General features: G+C 35.7%; 1 protein-coding gene across 1 annotated transcript in view; it reads left to right on the top strand.

Moving 5' to 3' along the window:
- NEBL (nebulette) overlaps positions 1-21,895 on the top strand; it is a 150,834-nt gene that overhangs the window by 53,388 nt on the left and 75,551 nt on the right. The window contains exons 7-10 of the mRNA XM_025043398.1: positions 1,003-1,113; positions 6,335-6,445; positions 14,044-14,145; positions 15,107-15,208. Coding sequence (XP_024899166.1) covers positions 1,003-1,113; positions 6,335-6,445; positions 14,044-14,145; positions 15,107-15,208 — 426 coding nt within the window. The remainder of the gene's footprint in view (positions 1-1,002; positions 1,114-6,334; positions 6,446-14,043; positions 14,146-15,106; positions 15,209-21,895) is intronic.

Here is a 21,895-nt window from a genome sequence, read left to right as displayed (position 1 = left end):
CACTTAGAGAAGATAAACTTGACAAGAGAATGAATAAAATAGTGTAAACGACTGACCTCTAGTGTTTCATATGTTGGAAAAAAATCAACATAATATTTCTCAGAATTTTTTTTGCTAATGTGAAAAAATTGTGAGGCAAATTGGTAAATGTCCTTTTGTTATGTACTCAAATTTCCTTTTATTAAGTACCCAAATCCTTGTGGGAATCCAAGGTTTATACAGGACACATGCTCAATAAATCAGTGCTTAAATCTAGCTTTGAATGGGAGTCATATCAGAGACTTGTCGACAGAGTGTGAAAAAACACCGTTTTGTTTATTTGTGTTAGCTGTTACTTCTCCTGTGCAGAGAAATTCTTGATGTTCTTAATTATTAATTGGTTCATTTGCCTGAAGGAGTTAACTGCAGAGAAAAAAAAAAAAAAGTATGCAATCTGTTGTGTTACTTCGAACCTAATCTTCCCAAGTGAAAATGGTGAATGTGTGTTTCTCTTTATAGTAAAGATTGAGATCACTTAGGGACAGTGCAGATTGGACATGGGAAGGCGCAGGAGGAGCAAAAAAGCAATCCATCCCCTATCGTGATAGAAGGAGGTTAAGAAGAATTGAAAAAAGCAACCGTCCTTTGCACAGGTTCTAGATAGTATGTTCTAACTACTCATATTTTCTGGAGCAACTCAAATGTTTCATTGCTTTTAGACTTTTCTTCAATGATCAAACATGAAACTCTCAGTACACACAAATAGATTTACATTTAGAAATGTACATAGGTTTAAATAGAAAAAATAGTCACTTTTTTTTCCTGAAAGTCTCATTTAAAGATTGCTCTGTGATAAATTGGTTTTATATTTCTTCAAAATAGGTTTGCCAGATCCAGTATCTAAGATTAAATAGTCTTCAGAATTTTTAATTAATTCTGTTTCTGAAGAAAGCTTTTTTAAAAATTCTCTTTCAATATTTACAGTAAAAGAGAGAAATGTTTATTTTTTTTCTTCCCCCCCAGGCAAAATACAAAGGCACCATTAAGGCGGACCTTTCCAATTCTCTTTATAAGCGGATGCCAGCCACAATTGACAGCGTCTTTGCAAGAGAAGTTACGCAGCTTCAGAGTGAGGTGTGGTTTTGAATTGTTGTATAACTATGTGGATAAAATATATAACCTAATATAAATTATTTAAAAAGTTGTATATCTTGGGTACTACATACCGAATTAAGGATGGAAGCAAGTGATTCATGGCCTGTTAGTAGTCACTGGTGGAGTTGCAGAAAATGGAAAGCATAAGCAAGTTTATGTTAGTCACATAATACTGTTTTTCCTAATCTCAATCACAGCTATTAATAGAACAAAATTTAATCTTATTTAAACAGTTCATTTAGATTGAAATCTTATAGCAAATATTAAAGTAGTCTCTGATTTAATGTGCGATTTCTAGTGGAGAACATTCCAGCAGCTTATTAAAAGTCACACAAAGAGTTAATGGTTAGATTGAGGATCCACATGTCTGTGCTCCATCAATTAGACAAGTGGTTCCTGAATTTCCTTCTCTGTGGATTTTTTTTTTTTTTCTATTTGGAATATCTCAGGCTACCAAAAAGAGCCTCCATCAAGTGGAAGTGGCCATTTTAGTGGTTGCAGGTTACAAACTTAGCAACTGTCATCGTGTAAACTCGTTTTGAATCCATAAGACTTCAAGGGTGATTTTACCTTTATAGTACACCAGCACATAAGGAATACTTAATGCATTTAATTTGTCCTATTTCTTAAAATGGAATTTCGAAATAGAATATTTCACCTTTCTCATTCCTCTTATTGTTTTGTTTTCTTCATAGCACGATCTGATTTTTTTAAACTTCATTAATCTGTTCCTTGTCTTCCTAAGTGACATGAGAGCAGGGGCCTCATCTGTCTTGTCCTCTTCTGTACCCTCTGCTTAGAACAATCCCTGGCACATAGGAAATGTTTAGGAAATACTCGTGAAATGGATTTTTATCTAATTCGTTGATTTTCTTTCCAAGGAAATGTTTCCTTTTACATAGTTTACATTCTTCGTGCTACGTTTTAGGTTAATAATAACAGTAAACACACAGAAATGCTTACTATATGTTAGGTGCTATTCAGTGCATTTTATATATATTTATGTCATTTAATCCTCCTAGCCAATCTATGAGATATCCCCATTTTGGAGATGTAGAGCCTGAAGCACAGAGAGGTTAGGTAACTTGCCGTAGGTCACACAGCCAATAAATGGCTGAGCCAGCACATGAACACAGTTTGTCTGGTTCCAGAGTCTAGTTTCTTAACCACACACTGTACCGCTTCTTTCTTACCATTTCTATCTATTATTATTATTATTATTATTATTATTATTAAACGAGTTTCCTTCTTTACTTAGGTCTTTTTTTTACTTTTAAGTAGAGGATACCTAGATAATTGTAAAATAACTTGAAAATAGATTGCTCTCCAAAAATACCAAGCATAGTTATCCTTGCAATATCCTTGCAATATTCATAAATATTGCAGAATATCTCTAAGTACTTCATTATTACAAATTTAAATGTCCGCCGTGTACCCAACTTGGCAGTAAGCTAATCTCAACTGTGCAACATGAGGCTAAAAATACGTGATGTCAATGTTCTGCATGGCTGATCATGACTGATGCTCTCTCCCTTTTTTTTGGCTGTCCGCATCTGGTCATGTAGCCACTTGCTGATAATACTGGCTACTTTATAAAGCAAATAATTATAACACAACACTCAAAATGTGACAAACAATGATTATGCAACAAAGAAGAAAAAATTTAAAAATCTATTATTTTTATGCTTTTATACTTGGGAAGGTAACATTTTCAGATATTTACATGTTCGTTGCTTTGAAAGTACACAATGTTCCTGACCTTTTATAGCATGAATAGGTCTATAATACACAGATATGTGCAATACAGAATTCCACATGAAAAATAATCCATTTCGTGTATTTTTGAATTTATTTTATTTTATTTTATTTTTGCCAGAATAGGTTATTGCTTACCTTGTTAATATGTGTTATCTTTAGTAGAATATGTGCCCTGGGAAAAATAAGTTTGCCTTTAAAAAGCAATGCCGCTTAGTGTTGTAATTAGTCACTGAACTTATTGACAAAGAAAAACCTTGACTCTGAATAAGGTATCTATTTTAAAGGTTTATGTAATTGTAACACCATTTCTTTAGATTTATGTATATCAATTTAATTATTGTTAAAATTGCAATTCTCAGAGCTTACCTGGTAAAAAAGACAGTCAAGAACATTGAACCATTTGACAGTGTCTGTGATTATTGAACTTTTTACTGTGTCCAAATAGTATCAGATTTGTGCCAATAACCTAAATTAGAGTATTAGCCAAATCTGAAATTTAATGGGCTTCTGGGTTCTAATAAAATGTCTCCTAAACTTTTGACACTGAAACAAAATATTATCTTAAAACCAATTTGCAAACATTCTGAGATGCTTACATTCAAACTAGAGTGATGACGTGAAGTTAGCTAGATTAATACTCTATAGAAAATGACTGATGGGAAGAAATGCCTTTAAAAAGAGAGAGAGAGAGATGTGGAGATTTTAGGAAGCCATTTTATTAGACACCCCTGATTAAAAATTTTATAAACATAGATCACAAAGAAAGCTTCTGGAAGTAGATGGATTGTGCCGTGAAATAATGAAATCCTTCTCACCAGGGCTGTTTCAGGCAGAGGCTAAATAATCCTATATTACAGGAGGAATACAGGATACTTAGGCATCTGAACCAAAGAAGTTTCTGAGAACCTATGTTTTCATCTATACTGGTCAAGGGGTCCTGTTTCAGGAGTGTCAGAGGCATCTGTGCTATTGAGTCGAAGTACATTTACCTGTAGAGTAGCTTTAAAAGTTACAGTAAGTTAGAAATATATGTACATCTTATATATGCATATAGGAGATATAAATATATACTATGTGATCAAATATATACGATAAATGTATACATTACTTATATAAACATATTTATATGTAAAGTATACAGGATTATGACAAGTGTCCTCCACTAGTTGGGTGTCCAGTTCTGTAGCAACCTTAATTCTCAAGATATAAAGAAAACTATTGATCTAGGAAATGCCACACAATAATGACAAATCCTAAGAAATTAAATTTATCAGGAAATTTATTAGCTTGACATAATTTTCCATTAGCTACTTTAAGGATGAAAATTAATATGATAAATTAAAGTTCAGCTCCATTCAATTTGATGTAATCTTAATTCTAAAGTGGTGCTTAGTAGCTGCTATAAACGAAATGACTATTTTAATGCTGCAAGTAGAAAATTACATAGCCTTTTTAAGAAAGAGTTCTTTTTAAAGTCATGTTTGATGACTCACCGTATCTGCGATAACCTATGAAATGATCAGCTGCATTGGTTATGTTTATAAAGTCACAAGTATGATAGTCAATCTAATATATAAAATAAGCCAGGCATCCAGCAAAAAGAGACAGGTATAAGCTAGCTCTTTTCATTTAAGTGGAAGGAACAAATCTTATAGTAATCTTTTCTCGGCTTAATAGACTTGGCCACCCATTAAACTTCTCCCTTCTCCCAAAGTTATAGAATGTAATGGAACTGAAATAATGGACTTTCTCAGCTCGAATGGAGGTTCTTAATGGGTTTTCTGCTTAACATAATTAATTGGTCAAAATGTAAAGATATGCTCATCGGAATTAGATATCCCGAAGGATTAAATCTCTGGACAGACTCTAACAAGATGAATTATCCCTGGTCTAACGTCAAGAGTTGCATGTGAGCTGTAATAATAGACTGTATATGCAGGATTGGATGTAGGAACAAGGCTGGGTGGGACTGAATAAGACTTGAAGACATTAGTAGATAGAAATCTCGATATAGCCATCAAAAGGGAAATGTGATCTATGGAGGCACTGATCACATATAGCATATGAAAGACGATAGTCTGGGTTAAATGGAATAATTCTAATTAGGATAGGTCAGACTATATCTGGAACATTCTGGGCACCTTGAAAAAGAAAGGGATAAATTGGGATTTGCGCTGAGGATGTACAGATATTCGGTACTCGTTGGAAGTCATTGTCAGCCGTGTTCCCACGTTCAAAGTTCCGTCCTATGAAATAGACTTCCTGTTTGGCCAAGTAGATGCAGTTATGGGAAGTTAGACTTGGGTTTCATTAAAGGAGGAACTTTGTATCAGAGCTTTCAGAATTTAAAGACTGCGATGCCCCAGCTTGAATTCTCTGTCACTGAAAATTTTCGAGAGAAACTCAGTGGAGGAAGCAGAGAAGGGATTTAAATATTGATAGCTACCCTAGCTGGCTTTCTTTTTGTGGTCATATTTGATGATTTAATTTTTTAAAATACTTTTGTAATTATTACTTTAATCCTTTAGAGAAGTATATTATCTAAGTTAAATGGGGGAGGCAGGTATTTTTAAATTAAAGCCTATGAGGAGTTTAAGTTCATGAGAATGTTTAATAAACTCATTTATTCATCCATTCTCTAAAAATTTATTGCATTTCTACTCTTTGTCATTTACTATGATAGGCACAGGATATTAAAAGATGTGTAAGATAGAGGCATAGCTCTCAAGGAGCTCATATTGGTAAAAATTTTTCCTTAAATTTAACTGTATTCTTTTTTATTGAAAATTTGATCTTGTTTTATTCTTGATAAAACTGTTCTGATTTTTGTTTTTAAGTTGCCTTTATTCTCTTGGGCCAAGTAGTACTAACTCTACTTCATAAACTTTGATAATTAAGTTTGAAATAATTTATTCACTTATTTCTGTTTTATTCTCACTCGTTCAGTTATTCACTCATTTATTTATTCACTCACTGAGCAGATAGATACTTAGTACTGCTTTGTGCTGTTCAGGGTTTTGAGCAGTCAGTGAACTAGAGCATTTTGTTCTAGTAATGGCAGAAAGAAAATAAGTAATCTGACAGAAATTAAAAAGTATTTGAAAACTGTGAAGGAAATAAATAGAGAGTGACAGAGACAGAATAAGGGGATAATTTGTTTGCTGTCTTCTGGTTCTTTAATTTCTAATTCTCTTGTTGAGTTTGGTTGCTTCTACTGCTGAAAGAATCATTCTCATACTTTCTCTCCATCCAAGTATGGAAGAATTTTAACTTGGTGATAATTGATGGCATTAATATGATGCTTCTTTCTCTAACAGGGGACAGGGCTTGACATGGGTAAGAATTTTGCCTGCGTTATATTTTCTTCCAAAGGTTGGGGCATTTAAATATATATTATAGCCATGCCTATGATTGTGTGTGTGTGTGTGTGTTTTTTCTTAAGATTGCCTACAAGCAGAAACACGATGCTGCCAAAGGATTCTCAGATTACGCCCATATGAAGGAGCCACCGGAGATCAAACACGCCATGGAGGTTAATAAATACCAGAGTAATGTAAGGAAGCCGTTCCACGTGATTTTCTGGGAAATCGTGCTTAACCCAAATCAAGGCTAATGCATATTTTGCTGAAATTTAAATGTGATAACACTGCTATTCAAAAAGAACTTAAAATTTTTTTTAATTTTTATTTTCCGTATTCAGTCCGAAGTACATCTGAATTATTCTGTTAACAGAATAATTAAAATCTGGTGGAACGCTTTTAAAATGTCGGTCACTTGCAGGCCTTGGAAATTCTGCTTTGAACGAAACAGATGAATACTGTGGATCTATTGGGTTATTAATATTTCTCAGGAATCCCTTGACTTGATGATGAAGCTCCCGTGGTTTCCAGTCTAGGATTGCAGAAAAACTGGGGGAAAGTGCATTGAAAATCAATGGCCCGGGGAAGAATCCTTCACAGATGCTAGTGAGATCATACCCCACTAATGTTTCTTTTGGAACGCTGGCGGGGAGCGAGGTGTCCAGTTAAGACTCATGGCAAATGGAAAAGCAGTAGATGAGTAATGGTTGGCTTGGAAGCAGAAGCCAAGAGGGCGGAAGTGAGTTTGTAGAAGATGAATTTCTTCTTTGGTTTTAAGTTAGCAAGTACATCAGAGCTTTCATGTGTTTGCTCTTTTGTCGTCGTTCTCCTGGTGGCCTGGAAGAAAAATGTCTTCCTGAAATCTTAGAGAAAGCTTATTTATCTCTCTCCCCTTCACAAATCCTCTGCTCTCTAGAAGGAACACAGGACTTGTTTGTCAAGGTGTGGGTTAGAATCGGTTAAGATAAAGTATCTATCCTAGTTGGGTGAAGAAACTTGCCTTCTTAGAAAATGACCTGAACCGTCATGGTCATCTCACACAGGGTCTTGTCCCACCACTTAGTTCTCTTACTGAATGATGCTTTGCAGGCTCTGTGCCCTCAGAGCCCCAGCTGTGCAGAGTGTCCTTTGCAAGATGACAGCAGTTAATCTGATATTGAATTATAGTAGGGTCAATGCTTCAGTAAAAACTGAGTGAAGTTTTACATTTTAATCCAAATGTATAAACAGATGCCAATACCAAAGCACTTTTCTAAGATGGTTTGAGATTGATGAGATGAGGAAACTCTATGTCTGTCATTACCAGCAAGGTCATTTTCAGGGGACGCTTTATAAGAACAGTTTGCTTACAGAATGACCATAATAATTATAATGACTGCCACTTAGCGAGCATCGCTGTGTACTAGGACTGTGCTGAGACTTTGATCATTCCGAGTCTCACAAAATCCTGTACCAATTCCCATTTCGTAGATGAGGAAAATGAGACTAAATAATCAAAGCCTCTAGTTGGCTCTTTCTGTTAGCCCCTGCTGCCTCCCTTTTAAAGGTCACTGGTTATTGGTCAAGATTTTAAATGAAAATTTTAAACGCACGCAGAACAGGTTATCGTTAGAATTCAGACCAATGGCTCCAGCGCATTGCACGCAAGAAGGTGGCAGTGTGCGGGGGACGGGGCTGGCGTCACGTGGACTCCTCTGGGGGCCCTTTCTCACTCTGTAATGCAATGAAATCCAAATACAGAAGTTCCTCATTGCAGAACTGCAGTTATTATTTTAGGTTCGCCTTTTCTTTTAAAAGGTCTTTGATTGAGGGATTGAGGGAATAGCGTACAAAGCCCTTTTCGCCTATATTCAATACTGTGTACCTATGGGGAAAGGGACGTATTTACTTATACTCCTCTGCCTACCGAGCTCAACCTTTACGTGCTGAGTTTGTACATATAATAGGATTTAGAAAGTGTTTAAGACTATTTGCTCAGATTTGAAGTGAGAGGATATTTGTATTCTACCTGTGAAGTAGTTGATATTCCTCTGGAGTCAAGGCACTTCAAATAATACATTCATTGTCCCTACCATATGAAATTTGACGGAGGTTTTGAAAGCCACAAGGAAAGAAGTACATCTATGTTGGGGTTCGGTCGATGAGGCAGACAAAACTTGCTTCCCTTAAAACTTCACTCTAACGAAATTCATTCGCAGAGAATTTCCTAATGGGATTACCCTTTCATAATGTGGAATGTCACTTTGCAGTAAGCCTATAAAGGACGTAATCTCATTTGAAACCAAATGCGTCGTCACAGGTGCCTCCGACTTACCTAGAGACAGTGCAAGACAGCATCTCTGTTTTCACCTTTTCAGGCTTCCATCCAAATCAAGTCGGCTTTCTCATATCTGTTAGAGACCCAAGAAACTGAGTCGACTACTCAAAGCCTTCGTTTCTGCCTCCTTTCCACTCAGACCTGTTATTAGAACTCTCAGCTGTGAGCCAAAAGGAACGCTTTCTCTTTCACAATCTTTCTCTCCTTTAGAGATGCGAGTGAGCAGACGAGAGTGGGGACAGGCTTCTTTGTGACCGGCCTCTGAGTAATGGATAGTTCCAAGGGGAAGAGTATTCGGGGTGGGGGGCAGTAGTCTCTTTTATCACCCCCAAATTCAGTGATCATGAAACAGGGAAAATATATTTCTAAGAATATCCTCCTCTGTGGCATATAACAGAAAAGGAATTTGGAGTCAGACTAGGGTTAAAGTGCTTGCTTTGCCGCGTGCTGCCTGCGTGGCCTTGGACAAGTGACTGACAACTTCAAATCTCAGTTTTTCCATATGTAAAACTGGTCAGTGATCTTTATCTCATTAGAGTTCTAGCAAATGTTATCTAAGATGATATATATATAAAAGGCTCTGCAGGAGAACCACTCCTTAAAATATGAGTCCCATTTGATCCCCCTCCAGTTTTAAAGGGTGATTTAAAATTTAATTCGAAACAATTAAAAAGAATTAAGATTTTATGAACAGGCCAAATCAATACGAAATTTATATTAAGAAGCATTTAAGGCAGAAGGGCACATTCGAAAGGTTCCCAAACCCATATAACTACCCATCTTGTTGATGCTTTAATCAAAAAATGATTAAAAGAGCCAATCTAAATCCTTTTGGATCTTAAGGGATGCACCCCTGCCAAATTTTCTAATGTAATTAGAGGAACTGGAGGTATTTTATCCTGCTGCTTTTCCCTAAAGATGAGCTTGTAATGGAAACCTTGGTAATGTTAGTAGTACTCATCAATCTTACCAGAGACATGAAGTCCAATGGTTCTGAAGTAAGTCAAATTTTAAACTACCATTTTACATCTTATAAGTAATGTGGTCTGTATAGACTTGTCATGAAATAAGAGTGGTAAACTTTTCTAAAACACCATATTGGTAATCAATTCAATGTGCATTAGAAAGATGCATTCAGCAGGGAAAACAAGAGATTCAATGTTCTTTTCAAAAATGATATATGTACTTTCTTAATGTTAATAAAATCTTATCAGTAGATAAATTTTCTGTTCCATCAGAAAGTGAAAAAGCTTAAAGATGAATCAGTAAGATGATACTAGGAAAACATTTATGGGATATGTGATTCCTTGATGTGACTTAGAATAATAGTTCTTTTAGGATATGGTATTAAAATGGATATATTAGTATTTTGTTCATCTCTAAGACAGGTTGGTAATATCGGTTCTGCCTTCTTCACCAGCTTGTGGTTCTGGCAGAATTAAATTATGAATAAGAAAACTTGATCATTTCCCAAATGTTTTTAAAAACGACAGTAATAAAAATGATGAACTGTTCTAGATACAGCTCCGACTTTTAGATTGAAAACTGTTCTGTCTTCTGATGACTATCAGATCCTCCATTTACTTATACTTAAAAGGCTTGTATTCTCTTATAAAAATAATATTTACAATTTAATACTTTAGTCTTTTTTTACATACAGTATGCCCAGACAGAAATAAGCCTAAGATAGAATTTCATGTGCCTCTTTGATGATGCCCTGAGAGCTTCCTAGTGTGAGAGTTTATGATGATAAAAGTGTTTCTGGAGAATGACCAAACTGGTGTGCCAAGATTGTACCTAAATACAGATAATACTATTCGCTTCTTTCCCACAAACTTAAAAGATATATATCCTCTCTAGTTTCTTCCCACTAAGAACCATGTTGACCTTCGTCAGAGTAGCAAAGGGCCAGTTGGATTTGATTTAAGTCTATCTGCTTGGACTGCCTTTGGCCCCCATAGGTGTCTGTCTGTCTCTCTGTCTGGCTGCCATCCCTCAGCTCTCAATCTTCACATCTCTAAGTGCTTGAATTTTACCAGAAGGGCAATCTTGGTGGAGGTTTTGCTTCTCTCTAGTTTATTAATTCACCTACTGAGGAATCTCAAATTACTGTTTCCTAAATATGAAAAACTTGCTGAAAAGTCACTGAGAATCCTTTGTCTGCCTACATGTCTGGCTGTGCGCAGAGAAAAATGGCATCCATTTCACTTCTGCCTTTAAAATTGAATGAGTCACTTATTGGCCCAGTCTAACCCAGAACAATACAAGGAAGAGGATTCTGGATAACAAGTTCCATTGGGCAGGTGCGTCGATGGAGCCCAGGTGAGATAATCCGGCACAACAGGACTAGGGTGAGGACTTAGTGAATTAATGTGTGTAAAGGGTTCGGAACAGTGCCTGGCCTGCTGGACATTTTGCATCAGTGTAGGAAACATTTATGGCCTTATGAAACAGAAGTAGAGAGCTTTAAGGAGAGAACAACTAAGACTGGAAGACAAAATGAGATGAAAAAAGAAGCCAAGGGGGAAAGTGAACATGGTGAGATAAGGAAAAAATTCAGCAGCAGATCTTTATAGGGTTATATCTTTACTGGAGGCAATGAAGAGCATATTGGACGCCACAGTGAAACAGACGAAACGGAGGCAGTTCAGTCGGGAGTTCCTGTATTTAGTGAGATAAATCCATCCCATGTTAGGTCAAGGAAAAAAACAATGATTTATTGGCTTGCATGACTGGAAAATTCGGGCTACCTTCAGGCGTAGCTGGATCCAGAAGCTCCACAGTGTCTCCAGTGCCCCTCTCTCTCCCCCCATCTCTTGACTCTGCAAGCTTCTGTGACTTCACTGGCAGACGGACTCTGTCTAGGTGGTCTCAAGATGACAGCTGGTATTTCCAAAATGAAATCATTTTTTACAGCAGCTCTTTCTCTTCCAGCCTCACGTCCTTCAGCCGACTCTGGCTTTGTTTGGGTTGTGTGTCTGCCTTCTGATTCATCATAGTTTCCAAGGGGGTGGGGTATCTGATTGGACAGCCTGTCACATGGCCAATCCTGTCACCAGGAAGGTAGGCTGCATTTGATAGCCCCACCAAACCACGTGGAGTAGAGGGAGGGGCAATTCTCAAATTAAAAAAAAAAAAAATGCTAGGCAGCTAAAAAATATGAACACATGTCTACTATAAAAGAATAACTGAGGAAAATGATCCCCATCATCAGACCTCCTATGTTCAGACACCCTTGCAAATAGTGAAAACCAAGAGTTTGCTGCGCTCAGTGTCCCCTTCCTGTGAACTGTCCCCAAGCAATGACGCTCCGGAAGATGGGGCTAGTGACCAGGCTCCTGTGCTTCTCTCCTGTGTGGCTCTGTGGTGTCCCCTTCTTTGAATCTGCAGCTCACGTCAATCTTAATATTTGTTTTGAGTCACATATGCCGGCCTCTAATTTGCAATTTACATGGCTGACGGGGCCCTATTCAAGTCCTGCTCCCGCTGGCTTTGTGCTGCTCACCTCTCTTCACTCCGTCATTAGGCCGAACAGCATATAATTAGGTAACCCACGGAAAGCTTAGATTTCTGAAAGGTTGCAGCTCTTTTCAGAAAGTAAGGGTTTCCATTTTACCCTCATTCTTTTCTAAACAAAAAGACATGCCCTCCCTATGGTTTTCATATGAATGTAGTAACTTAGAAACAGCTAGTCTTGTCGGTGGGTAATAATTTTGGTTTGTTTTCACCTGAGAGTTGCTGTTTGTTTACACAGCTTGTACTTAACTCAGTGTAGGCTGCGTTTGATTGGCTATCGTTTGTGGGTGAGTGTGTTGCTTTCTGAAGCCAATGAAATTGGTTTATTCTAAATCCCTAAAGCTTTCAAATCCACCCAACAAAATAACTCAGTTTTCAGCTTATTTTTATGTTCCTTTTGTTACCTGCATGCACACAAAATGTACCTGAAGTTCCTTGTTAAGGTAAAGCCTATAAAAATAGAAATACTGAAGAAATAGATATTCTTGCTGAAATTATGCTAATTGTATTTAAGCTGTGTTCATTTGTCAGACAGGTTCATTATTATGAACAAGTTGAAAAAAATAGTCTTGATAGTGAGGCAAATAAAAGGTCTTAGAAGTAAACAGAGATGTATATAAATGTTTCATTGAAATAATATAATGCATAGGGTACTTATTGAAGTTTAAATACATTATCATGTCTTATACTTGATATTATTTTTGAAAAAAGAAAGAACCAGTGTTTGTTTGTTTTAACTCTGCAAGGTTGAAAGAGAAATAACAAGATATATTGAATTATCTAGAATACTGGTTCACAGTGGTCAACTGGGGAATTCATTAAAATACAGATTCTAGGGCCCGTTTACTGAAATTCCGTTCCAGAGGGGCGGGGATAGACCTCAGAAATCCAAATTTTAAATAAGTAACCCAGATGATGCTATTGCAGGACATTTGCAGGTAATATTAGAAATATTCGTTGTGTGTTCCATCTTTCTGTACCTTGAGAAAATAAAGATGGTGTCATTTTTGAAACAGTTGCCATATCGTTTGCATTGTAACTTTAATAAAATATAATATAATGGACAAGTTGACCAGCCTTTGGTGATATTATTTAATAGAATTGCATCTGGGAAATTAAATATTCTTTCAACCCATGACTGATCTCAAGAAATAGAGAAGTGGCTCATCTGGTTTCTCATCCCATTTGTCAGTTGAGTTAATCTAGATGACCACTGTCATCTAAAGTACATTTTGCAAAATTTATATATATATAAATTTAAGTCTTTATTTTCCACACTTTGATTTGATTGTATCTAGTGTGCATTCAGGGGATGAATATTCCTTAATGTAATTGCTTTTATTTTGGGAGGATAAAGTCATTGCAATGACATATACTGGGTAATAAAACTATCGGTACCCATGACTAGGCTTCTCAGACATGGGCATTTGGAGAGCCTGGTCAGAAAAAGGGGAGAAGGGTGTGATGGGGACGATGAAAGCCGGAGAGTTATATATCTTCGCATATACTAACCCCTGGAAGTGATTTTCTGTATTCATGTGCTGGGGCTTATCCTGCATCTACCGGGGGTAGAGACTGTGATGGGCATGTTAAAGCCTTTTATGAGGATACTGTGTGTATGAATATGTGCATACACACTTGTATACTGTGACCCGCTTATGAGGGTGGTATATGTAAACTCCTATAAGACTAGTTTTGTGCCAAGGTCTTGGGCTCATATTTCTTATGTTGTATAAAGTCAGTTCATATGTTATAATGTTAGTGAGGCATAGGTATCATAAAAAGAGAATATATCTGTCCAAATAAATGTTGTGCATAAAATTTTTTAGAAAAACTGTATAGTCACTGGGCTCTCTAAGGTGATTAAGGCAAGGAAAAATAATATTATGAACATTAAGACTAGTAGTAATATGAAATCATTAATTTCTTTTTTTCAATCAAAATTGTCTCTTTGCTCAGATTTCTTATAGAAAAGATATGCAGGATACCCACGTGTATAACGCGAAGCTCGACAGACCAGACATCAAGATGGCAACGCAGATCTCTAGGATCATAAGCAATGTAAGCTCACTTTCTTATCTTGAGCAGAAATGATTTCTTATTTTTGCAGGAGACAAAGCATGGCTTTGGTAGTTGGATAGTTAATTTAAAGAATAAAATTAATCAATCTGAATTAATGACATCTCAGTTTTTTCTGAGTTATCCATTTGACTATGTAAATTATTCAGGTATATGTAGAAGCTACCCAAACTTAACTTGACTATGGCTAGTATTATCGTACCTTTAGAGCAATAAGTACTGTTTGGGTATAAGATAACAGTCAAATGTCCCAGCTCGAAAGTCAAGGTTCTCAGTCATCTGGACCCATATTCTCTCTTAACCTCACCAAAGAACTTCACTTGGCCATGTTCTTATCTTGCCGCTGTTAATTGTGCAGATTCTCTTCTGCCAACATTTACCCTTGTGTGTGTCCTACACATCATGGCTGTTTCTTATCTTCTCTAAGGCATCCTCCTTGGCTAATACCTTTTTACTTGAACATACCTAAAACCCTGGTTAAAAATAATGACTTAACTTGATCCGAATAGTTGAAGAACATGAGCTTTCATCACCTTAAAAATCAGTAATTATTTCCTAAATTCAACAGTGTATTAATCTAACAGGGTTAGATCAGTTCCTGAGACTAAACAAGGCCATGAAAGCCATCTGTATGCAGCGCGCAGGGTCTCAATTACCCAGAAATTCCCCCTAATTTTTGTTTAATGTTTATAAGCCTAATGAAGATAATGACAGAATCTATGACTTGAAATTAGTAATTATATTACTGCAAAAAATTGAGTTTATTTAAATAACCAGACTATGAAATCAATTCTCACTTTAGTGGTCAACATTTCAGTATTTGGTGAGTTGTAAGGAGTATTTTTTACGGACTCAAGGTCTGTGTGTTTTATTTGGCTAATGCCAATGTAATTCTTCATTGGAAAGTAGAAATATTTAACATTTTCTTATTTATTCATTTTAGGCAGAGTACAAGAAAGGGCAAGGAGTGATGGATAAAGAGCCTGCTGTAATTGGAAGACCAGATTTTGAACATGCTGTGGAAGCTTCTAAACTTTCTAGTCAAGTAAGACTCTAGCGATGATTCTATACTTTTATTCAGAGATTTTGTTCCTCTTAACACAGAAAAGTATTTCATTTTAGATAATATCTTTAATCGTGAGATTATGCAAAGATATGTTTCTGAAACCATTTCAGATAGGATTACAACAATTAAAAATTCCAGCAAGGGAAAAAGTAAGTCTAATTTAAGCATAAAACAGAGTTTTCTTTTCTCTTGGCTCAAATCCTAACCTTTTCTGATAAGTCTAGCTATATTGTCACATTTCCCAGGATTTCTATTATTTAGCAATAGTTATACCACAAAATAAGATCTCTGTCTGTCTGTCTGCATGCACACACACACACACAGGTACACACGCATGCAAATTTTAATTTAATAAAAATAATTTAATTAATAATTTAATTAATAAAAACACTAATTTTCTCCTTTTTTAAATGCTTTAATCATGAGCTAGAAAAGTGATGAGAATGAAAAAACTTTAAAATGTTATTGAAGAATATAAAACAAGATTTGAAAAACTATAAAGACATGCCGTATTTTTGGTTGAAGTTCTCAATAGATAAAAATTTCAGTTCTCCCAAATTAATATATAAATGTCATGCAATTTCGATTAAGACTCCAACAGGTTTTTTTTTTTTTTTTTTAAAGTATGGATAAAATGATCTTAGAGTTTGAATGGAAAGGAAATGCCTGAGAATAGCCTTTAAAAATATGAAAATGAAGATCAGTAAAGGAGAACTTAAATTATGAGTTACCATAACATAATATAAAACCACTGGAATTAAATCAATATGGGATTGGTATAGTAAAAGATAAAATAATCAGTAGGATGGAATAGGGAATCCTGAAATAGATTCCAGTATGAATAAGAATTTAATATATGATGAAAGTGTTGGTTCAAGTCAGTGGGAAAAAGTCTGATTAGTTAATAAATGGTGCTGACATAACTGGCCATCTATCAGGGTAAAAATAAAATTGGACCTGAATCTTAAACCACATAAAAAATGAATTCCAGATGGATTAAATATGTGAATGTAAACAATAAAATCATTTAAAAATCTAAAAAAGAAAATCCAGGAGACTGTATATACCAAATAGGAACAACAGAGCTGTTTTTAAATGAGAACAGAGATGCAGAAGCTATAAAAGAATAGTTAGGTATGATTGACTGTGTGAAAATGTAAACTCTTTCAATAGAAAAAGATAACATTTGCCAAGTCAATAATGATATCAAACAGTAAGTTGCATACATTTACAGTGTTTTCAGCTTTGAAATATTCATTCTCGAGTTGCAAATGTCTTAATTCAGAATGGAAAATGTAAATGAGAAAAACTAAAAATCTAACTGAAAAATATAAAATGATATCTGAACAAATAAAAAGACCTACTATTCTCTTGGGAGTCTCAATACTCAATATTTTAAAAATGTCACTTCTTCCAATATTAATTTTTAGAATCTCATGCAATTCCTGTTAGGATCCAAACAGGCTTTAAAAAAATTCAAATAAAATTAAATGATTGAACTAAATTAAATAAGTTAGAGTTTAAAAGGAGAAGGGAATGTCTGAGAATAGCTCTTTATTTCATTATTTATTTAATATTTTTTATGGTGACATTGGTTAACGAAATCCAGTAAGTTTCAGCTGTACACCTTAACAGCAAGGCACACACATATATTTACACTGTGCATTCACCTCCCATAGTTAGATTTCTTTCTGAGAATAGCTCTTTAACATAGAAAAAGATCAGTGGTCTTCAGAAGAGGTGAATAGACAGTTCACAGAATAGCAAATATAAATAACTAATAAATATTGAAAAAGATGCTCAAATTTATTTGTAGAAAGGGAAATGCCAAAAAAGTAAATCAAGCTGTTATTTATACCTACCCCTTTCTGTGAGTGTGGAGAAGGGCATCAGTAAGGGTGGTGTAGTTAGAAAGGTTTGTGTAGGAGGTAGATTTGAGCTAAGTTGGACTTAAAGGGAGAGAAAGCTCTGCTCAGAGAAAGATTCTAAACAAAGATTAGGACCAATGCATGACAGAGGAGAGAGGTCTGACAGGAGGGGCAGATGACCTAGCAAAGAAATGGGGGTCATAAACACTCATGGGAAATTGGGAGGAGTTAAGATGCTGTGTGGTAATAAATGGGTCAGTGTTATCTTCATTTGGACTATAGGCCACATTTAGAGAGCAGTTTAGGAGTAATGTGTTCTCTAAAAGAAAAAGGAAAGTGATTTTGGAAGGTAATAACGGAGTTTTTTAGAGTCGAATTCAGAAAAGGAGTCATCAGTACTGTTTCTCACCATTTTCTCTCAAGTAGACTCTACTTTCAGGTAAGAAATGCGTTAGCACAGATTTAGAAGCATTGTGAAGAAAATACTGTTCAAGGAAGGTTTATATGGCAACACTGTGCGGGAAAGGCTGGCCTCACAAGAGGCGAAAAACCCAGAGGCCGGCTGATAATATTCCTGTGATATCCACACAGAGAGGAACTAAAAGCTGAAAGGACTTGCTGGCCACGGGGATGAAAAAGAGGCAGAGAGAAGGAATGAATGAGAGACACCTGAATTGATTGTTTTACTTTGTTTTGCCTCGTAATAATGGTTTTACAGTTTATAAGACACTTTCACTTATATAAAACAACTTTGAGACTCAGGAAGCGGCTGATGGGCTAAGAAATTGAGGACTCATCTGGGTGACATTCTTATCAAGGGACAAAAAGAGCTGTGACTCCAGGCTTTTCTCAGTCCCAATAATGCCTGTCAGAGGCGGGGTATATTGCCACATACTTGGCAATCGTTCTGGCATCACTTTAAGATTTCCGGCATAACTATCTGACCTCTTACGATTTCAGCCCTTTCTGAGGGGCAAAGATTGACTTCCTCGATTGTATAGGAGATGCAGAAGATTCTAGAAAAGCATTATGGTTTGGCTGAGAAGTTAAGAAAATGGGCTCTAGAATCAGACTGTTTGAGTTAAATTCCTGGTTCTGCTACTTGCTCATTGAATGACTTTGGTCAAATGGCTAAATTTTGCCATCTGCACTGTCCTCATTGGTAAAATAGGGATATGACAATACCCACTTTTTAGGGTTGTGAGGACTAAATGAATCACTGTGAGTAAAGCTCACTGAAAATGGTGCCTGGCCCATAGAAACACTACATAATTTCATAGGAATAATTTTACGGTAGGTGTTCAGAATAGCATTCCACTCTGTGTTTTGACATGAATTCACATACAGAATGAAGCAGGAATAACAACACTGGCTCTTAGAGGCCGGTCTTAAGTTCCCTCCTGTATAACCTTATTTGAAAGTCCTTAGAAAAAGTTTTGATGTTTGAGCTTTTATATTCATGTTTCTAATTCAGTCACCAAAAATCTTACCATTTGATCTCTACATGGGTTTTTAGGCAGATAAAACAAAACAAAACAAAACAAAAACCCCTTAAATCATTAGCTACCAAATGATCAGGTACTTAAGCAGATGGTAATTTACGAGTTATATCCATCTTCTTTCCTTTTTCATAATATTCTTACTGCACTTAAGGTATATAAACTCTTCAGGAAAAAAGGGAACCTGAGAAGATGAATATGTAGGAGTTCTGGAATGAACTCGGGATGCTCCATTTGCCTTTTCAGGTGTATTCACTAGAACGAGGGCAGATCGTCTAGTTCTCATTTTCACTGACAACTTTGCAGATCATGTATTCTCTTGCTCTTAAACTAATGGCAGATTGCGAATCCAGGATCCCTCAAAGGCAAACAAATACATAAGGGGGAAATGATTTAGGAATGCAGTCAGCAGAGAAAGTGGGGTCAGGATGCAGGAAGGAAAGAGCAAGACAGCGCCAGAAGGATGTGAGAGAGAAGGCAGTGGTGAGGCCAGCGCTCACGGCAGGGACTAAGCCCTGCCTGATACAAAGATGAGAACGAGCAAGTGGACAGAAGAAGTCTCCCATTTTACCTGTAAAGTGAGCTCTGTGGGATCGAACCCAGAAAAAGTAATGGAAACACATCCCAAACCCTTCCTAGAGTTATAAAGTTGCCTTTTTTACAACTTAGGGAGGGACATAAAATTGTGGTCAAATAATGAAGAGGAAATCAGTAAAAAAAATAAATAAATAAAAGTAAATCTCACATGCCAGCCGAAAAAGAGTGGTGTATTTACAAGTATCTCAGCTGTAAGTGTAGTAACTGTTGAAGTCATCATCTTAAAAACAAATTCTAAGAGCAGTTAATTTGGTAATATATCCATATATCATCTTAATTTGTTACTTGGGATTTATCTACATGATGAATGAAATTCTTCAGTTTCATAATATCAAGAAAAATTTTTGTATTTATAATAATTATCATTTGTTCTAAAATTGCATTTGCTATATTGATAAGAATAGGCTTTAATCCTAAAAACTACATTTTAGATTGCTGCTAATATTTAATAAGAATTATTTTTTTAATATAAGGGGTATTAATTGGTTTGGGGAATGTCTCGCTCTCCCTTTCAGATAAGCACTGTGTCTACCAGCCTTCTTATACCCAAGTGTTGGCTTAAATGTCATGCCCTTGACTTGCCAACTGTATCACCCTCTCTGCTCTTTTTCTTTATAGTTCTTAACACAATTTTTAAGAGTCACATATATGTATATGTGTGTTTTAAATAACCACTTCACTTACCACATAATGGGTTCCATGGGGACAGGGTTTATATGCATTTAATTCGCCATTATAGAATGGCAGATTAATCTTTCAATAAATATATATGGACCAATTAAACAAATTTCTCTAGATCGTCCACATTTGCTACAAAGTTAGTAAGATATTGTTTTATTGTGAAAATGAAGGCAGAGATAAAACTATTGCCACTTCTATGGTGAGTTCTACATGAAAATCTGTTTATACTCTTGCTCGACAGCGTTTCGTTCAGATCTATCCAAAATTGGAAGAAATTGATGCCTACAGATATGTGGCATTATGTTATTTGTTTACTTTCATTTTCACTGATCATTAAGGCACACAATTAAACAAATGTTAGGAAGGAAATTTTCCATTTCCTTCCTAACATTTGTTTCTGTGGCTATGATGAAAAGCTTTCGTTCAGGGTCTGCTTTTCTCTACCTTTTCTGACTCTTTGTGAATTTGAGCCATTGATGCTGTCGTGAAGCCTGGCACCGCTCATGGTGAACGCTTTGAACTCCTTGCTTTAGAGGTCCAGCTTCAGACTGTTGAAACATCACCTTGTCCAGATGCAGTTCAGTGGAACTAGTTTAACTTGTATCATTGTAGTTTAACAGTTCCAAGTTTTCTCCAAGTGTGGGTCTCTCAAAGTCCTGCTAAGTCTGTTAAGATTCTTTATTAAACTTTTAGGAGTTCGATCCTATACATCTATCTGATTATTTTTTTAAAGAGTTGGTAGATAGACATCAAGATTATCATATATGATATTCATAATGTAAATGAAATCAGTCATAGGTATAAGTAGCTTTTTGTTTGTTTCCAAAATAATTGATTTAGGCATAAGAGGTCACATTGTGTCCTAAGATCACATAGCCAAGTCACCCAACACCTATCTTTCTTTCTGAAATGGCTTTACAACTGGAAGGGAGATCTTTTGTTCCTTGGTTATCAGTTATCATCATAGGAAAGCATTGCCTTGGTCCCTTAAGCGATGCGAGTGTACACGGGGAGGTAGACACTCGGATGTGGGAACTGTGGGCTGAAAATAAGATTGAATGTTAGGTGTGTATATGTAGTTTGTGAGTGAACCAGTCAGGAGGTGAACAGTGGGAACCATTCAAGCCATTTGGCTATTTTCTTATGTGCAAACCTTCCAGAAGCAGGTAAAGGACAGTTGGGTGTCAGTGTCTGATAAATGTTTTTTTTTTTTTTTCATATAATGTAGTTATTTTACTTAGTGGTTAATTAATAAGAGAAATTCTTGGAATTTTCTTCCATAGACACTTTTAAATCAAATCATGCAGAGTACTGCAGGTTAGAATAAATTTCATAACACTTTGCTTATTATTACATTCATTAAAAGGATATGAATGACAGGTGTATTTTAAATAATTAATCTCACACAGAAATAACCTAGAAAGGTTAGACAGCATTTTAAAATTCAAATTTTAAGGTATATAGCACTATGCAAAACAGTGGTAGAAATCTTCAAAAATAAAGTTCTCATCAAGATCTATTAGAAAGCTATTTTAACATTTCATTTTAACACAAAACCCTTATGTGTTCATTTATTTACCAACTTTTTGATGTAGCAACAAACCTTTCTTTGAAAATGAATCGTCAATGTGGAGTTTTGTGTTATTTTTCTTGCAAACCATACTCACTCTGCATTGTCTATGATTTGCATTTCGAAAGACATTTTGTTAAAGGTATATTGTTATTGTATCCAAGATCTAGCACCTTCTAGATTATTTATATCCCATGCCCCTGACTCTTCTGGTTGTCTTGACTACCCTTAATTTGACAATAGTTTTTTAGGGAATTGCCTTCTTGAAATCTTTCATGGAAATAACATAGGTCTTGTAGAAACAATAACTGATTTTTTACGGTAAATTTACTAGTGTTTGACATACTAAATTAAATGTTATAATTATAATAAATACGACTAGCATAAACAGGATTAGGGAAAAACTCAGTTGACTCTGAGCAAGCATATCTAATGGCATGAGTTGGAGCTA

The sequence above is a fragment of the Pteropus alecto genome, unplaced genomic scaffold (genome assembly GCF_000325575.1).
Source record: "Pteropus alecto unplaced genomic scaffold, ASM32557v1 scaffold11, whole genome shotgun sequence".
Classification (NCBI taxonomy): Eukaryota; Metazoa; Chordata; class Mammalia; order Chiroptera; family Pteropodidae; genus Pteropus; species Pteropus alecto.
The sequence above is the reverse complement of the archived record's forward strand: the minus strand, read 5'-3'. Positions and strand labels throughout refer to the sequence as shown.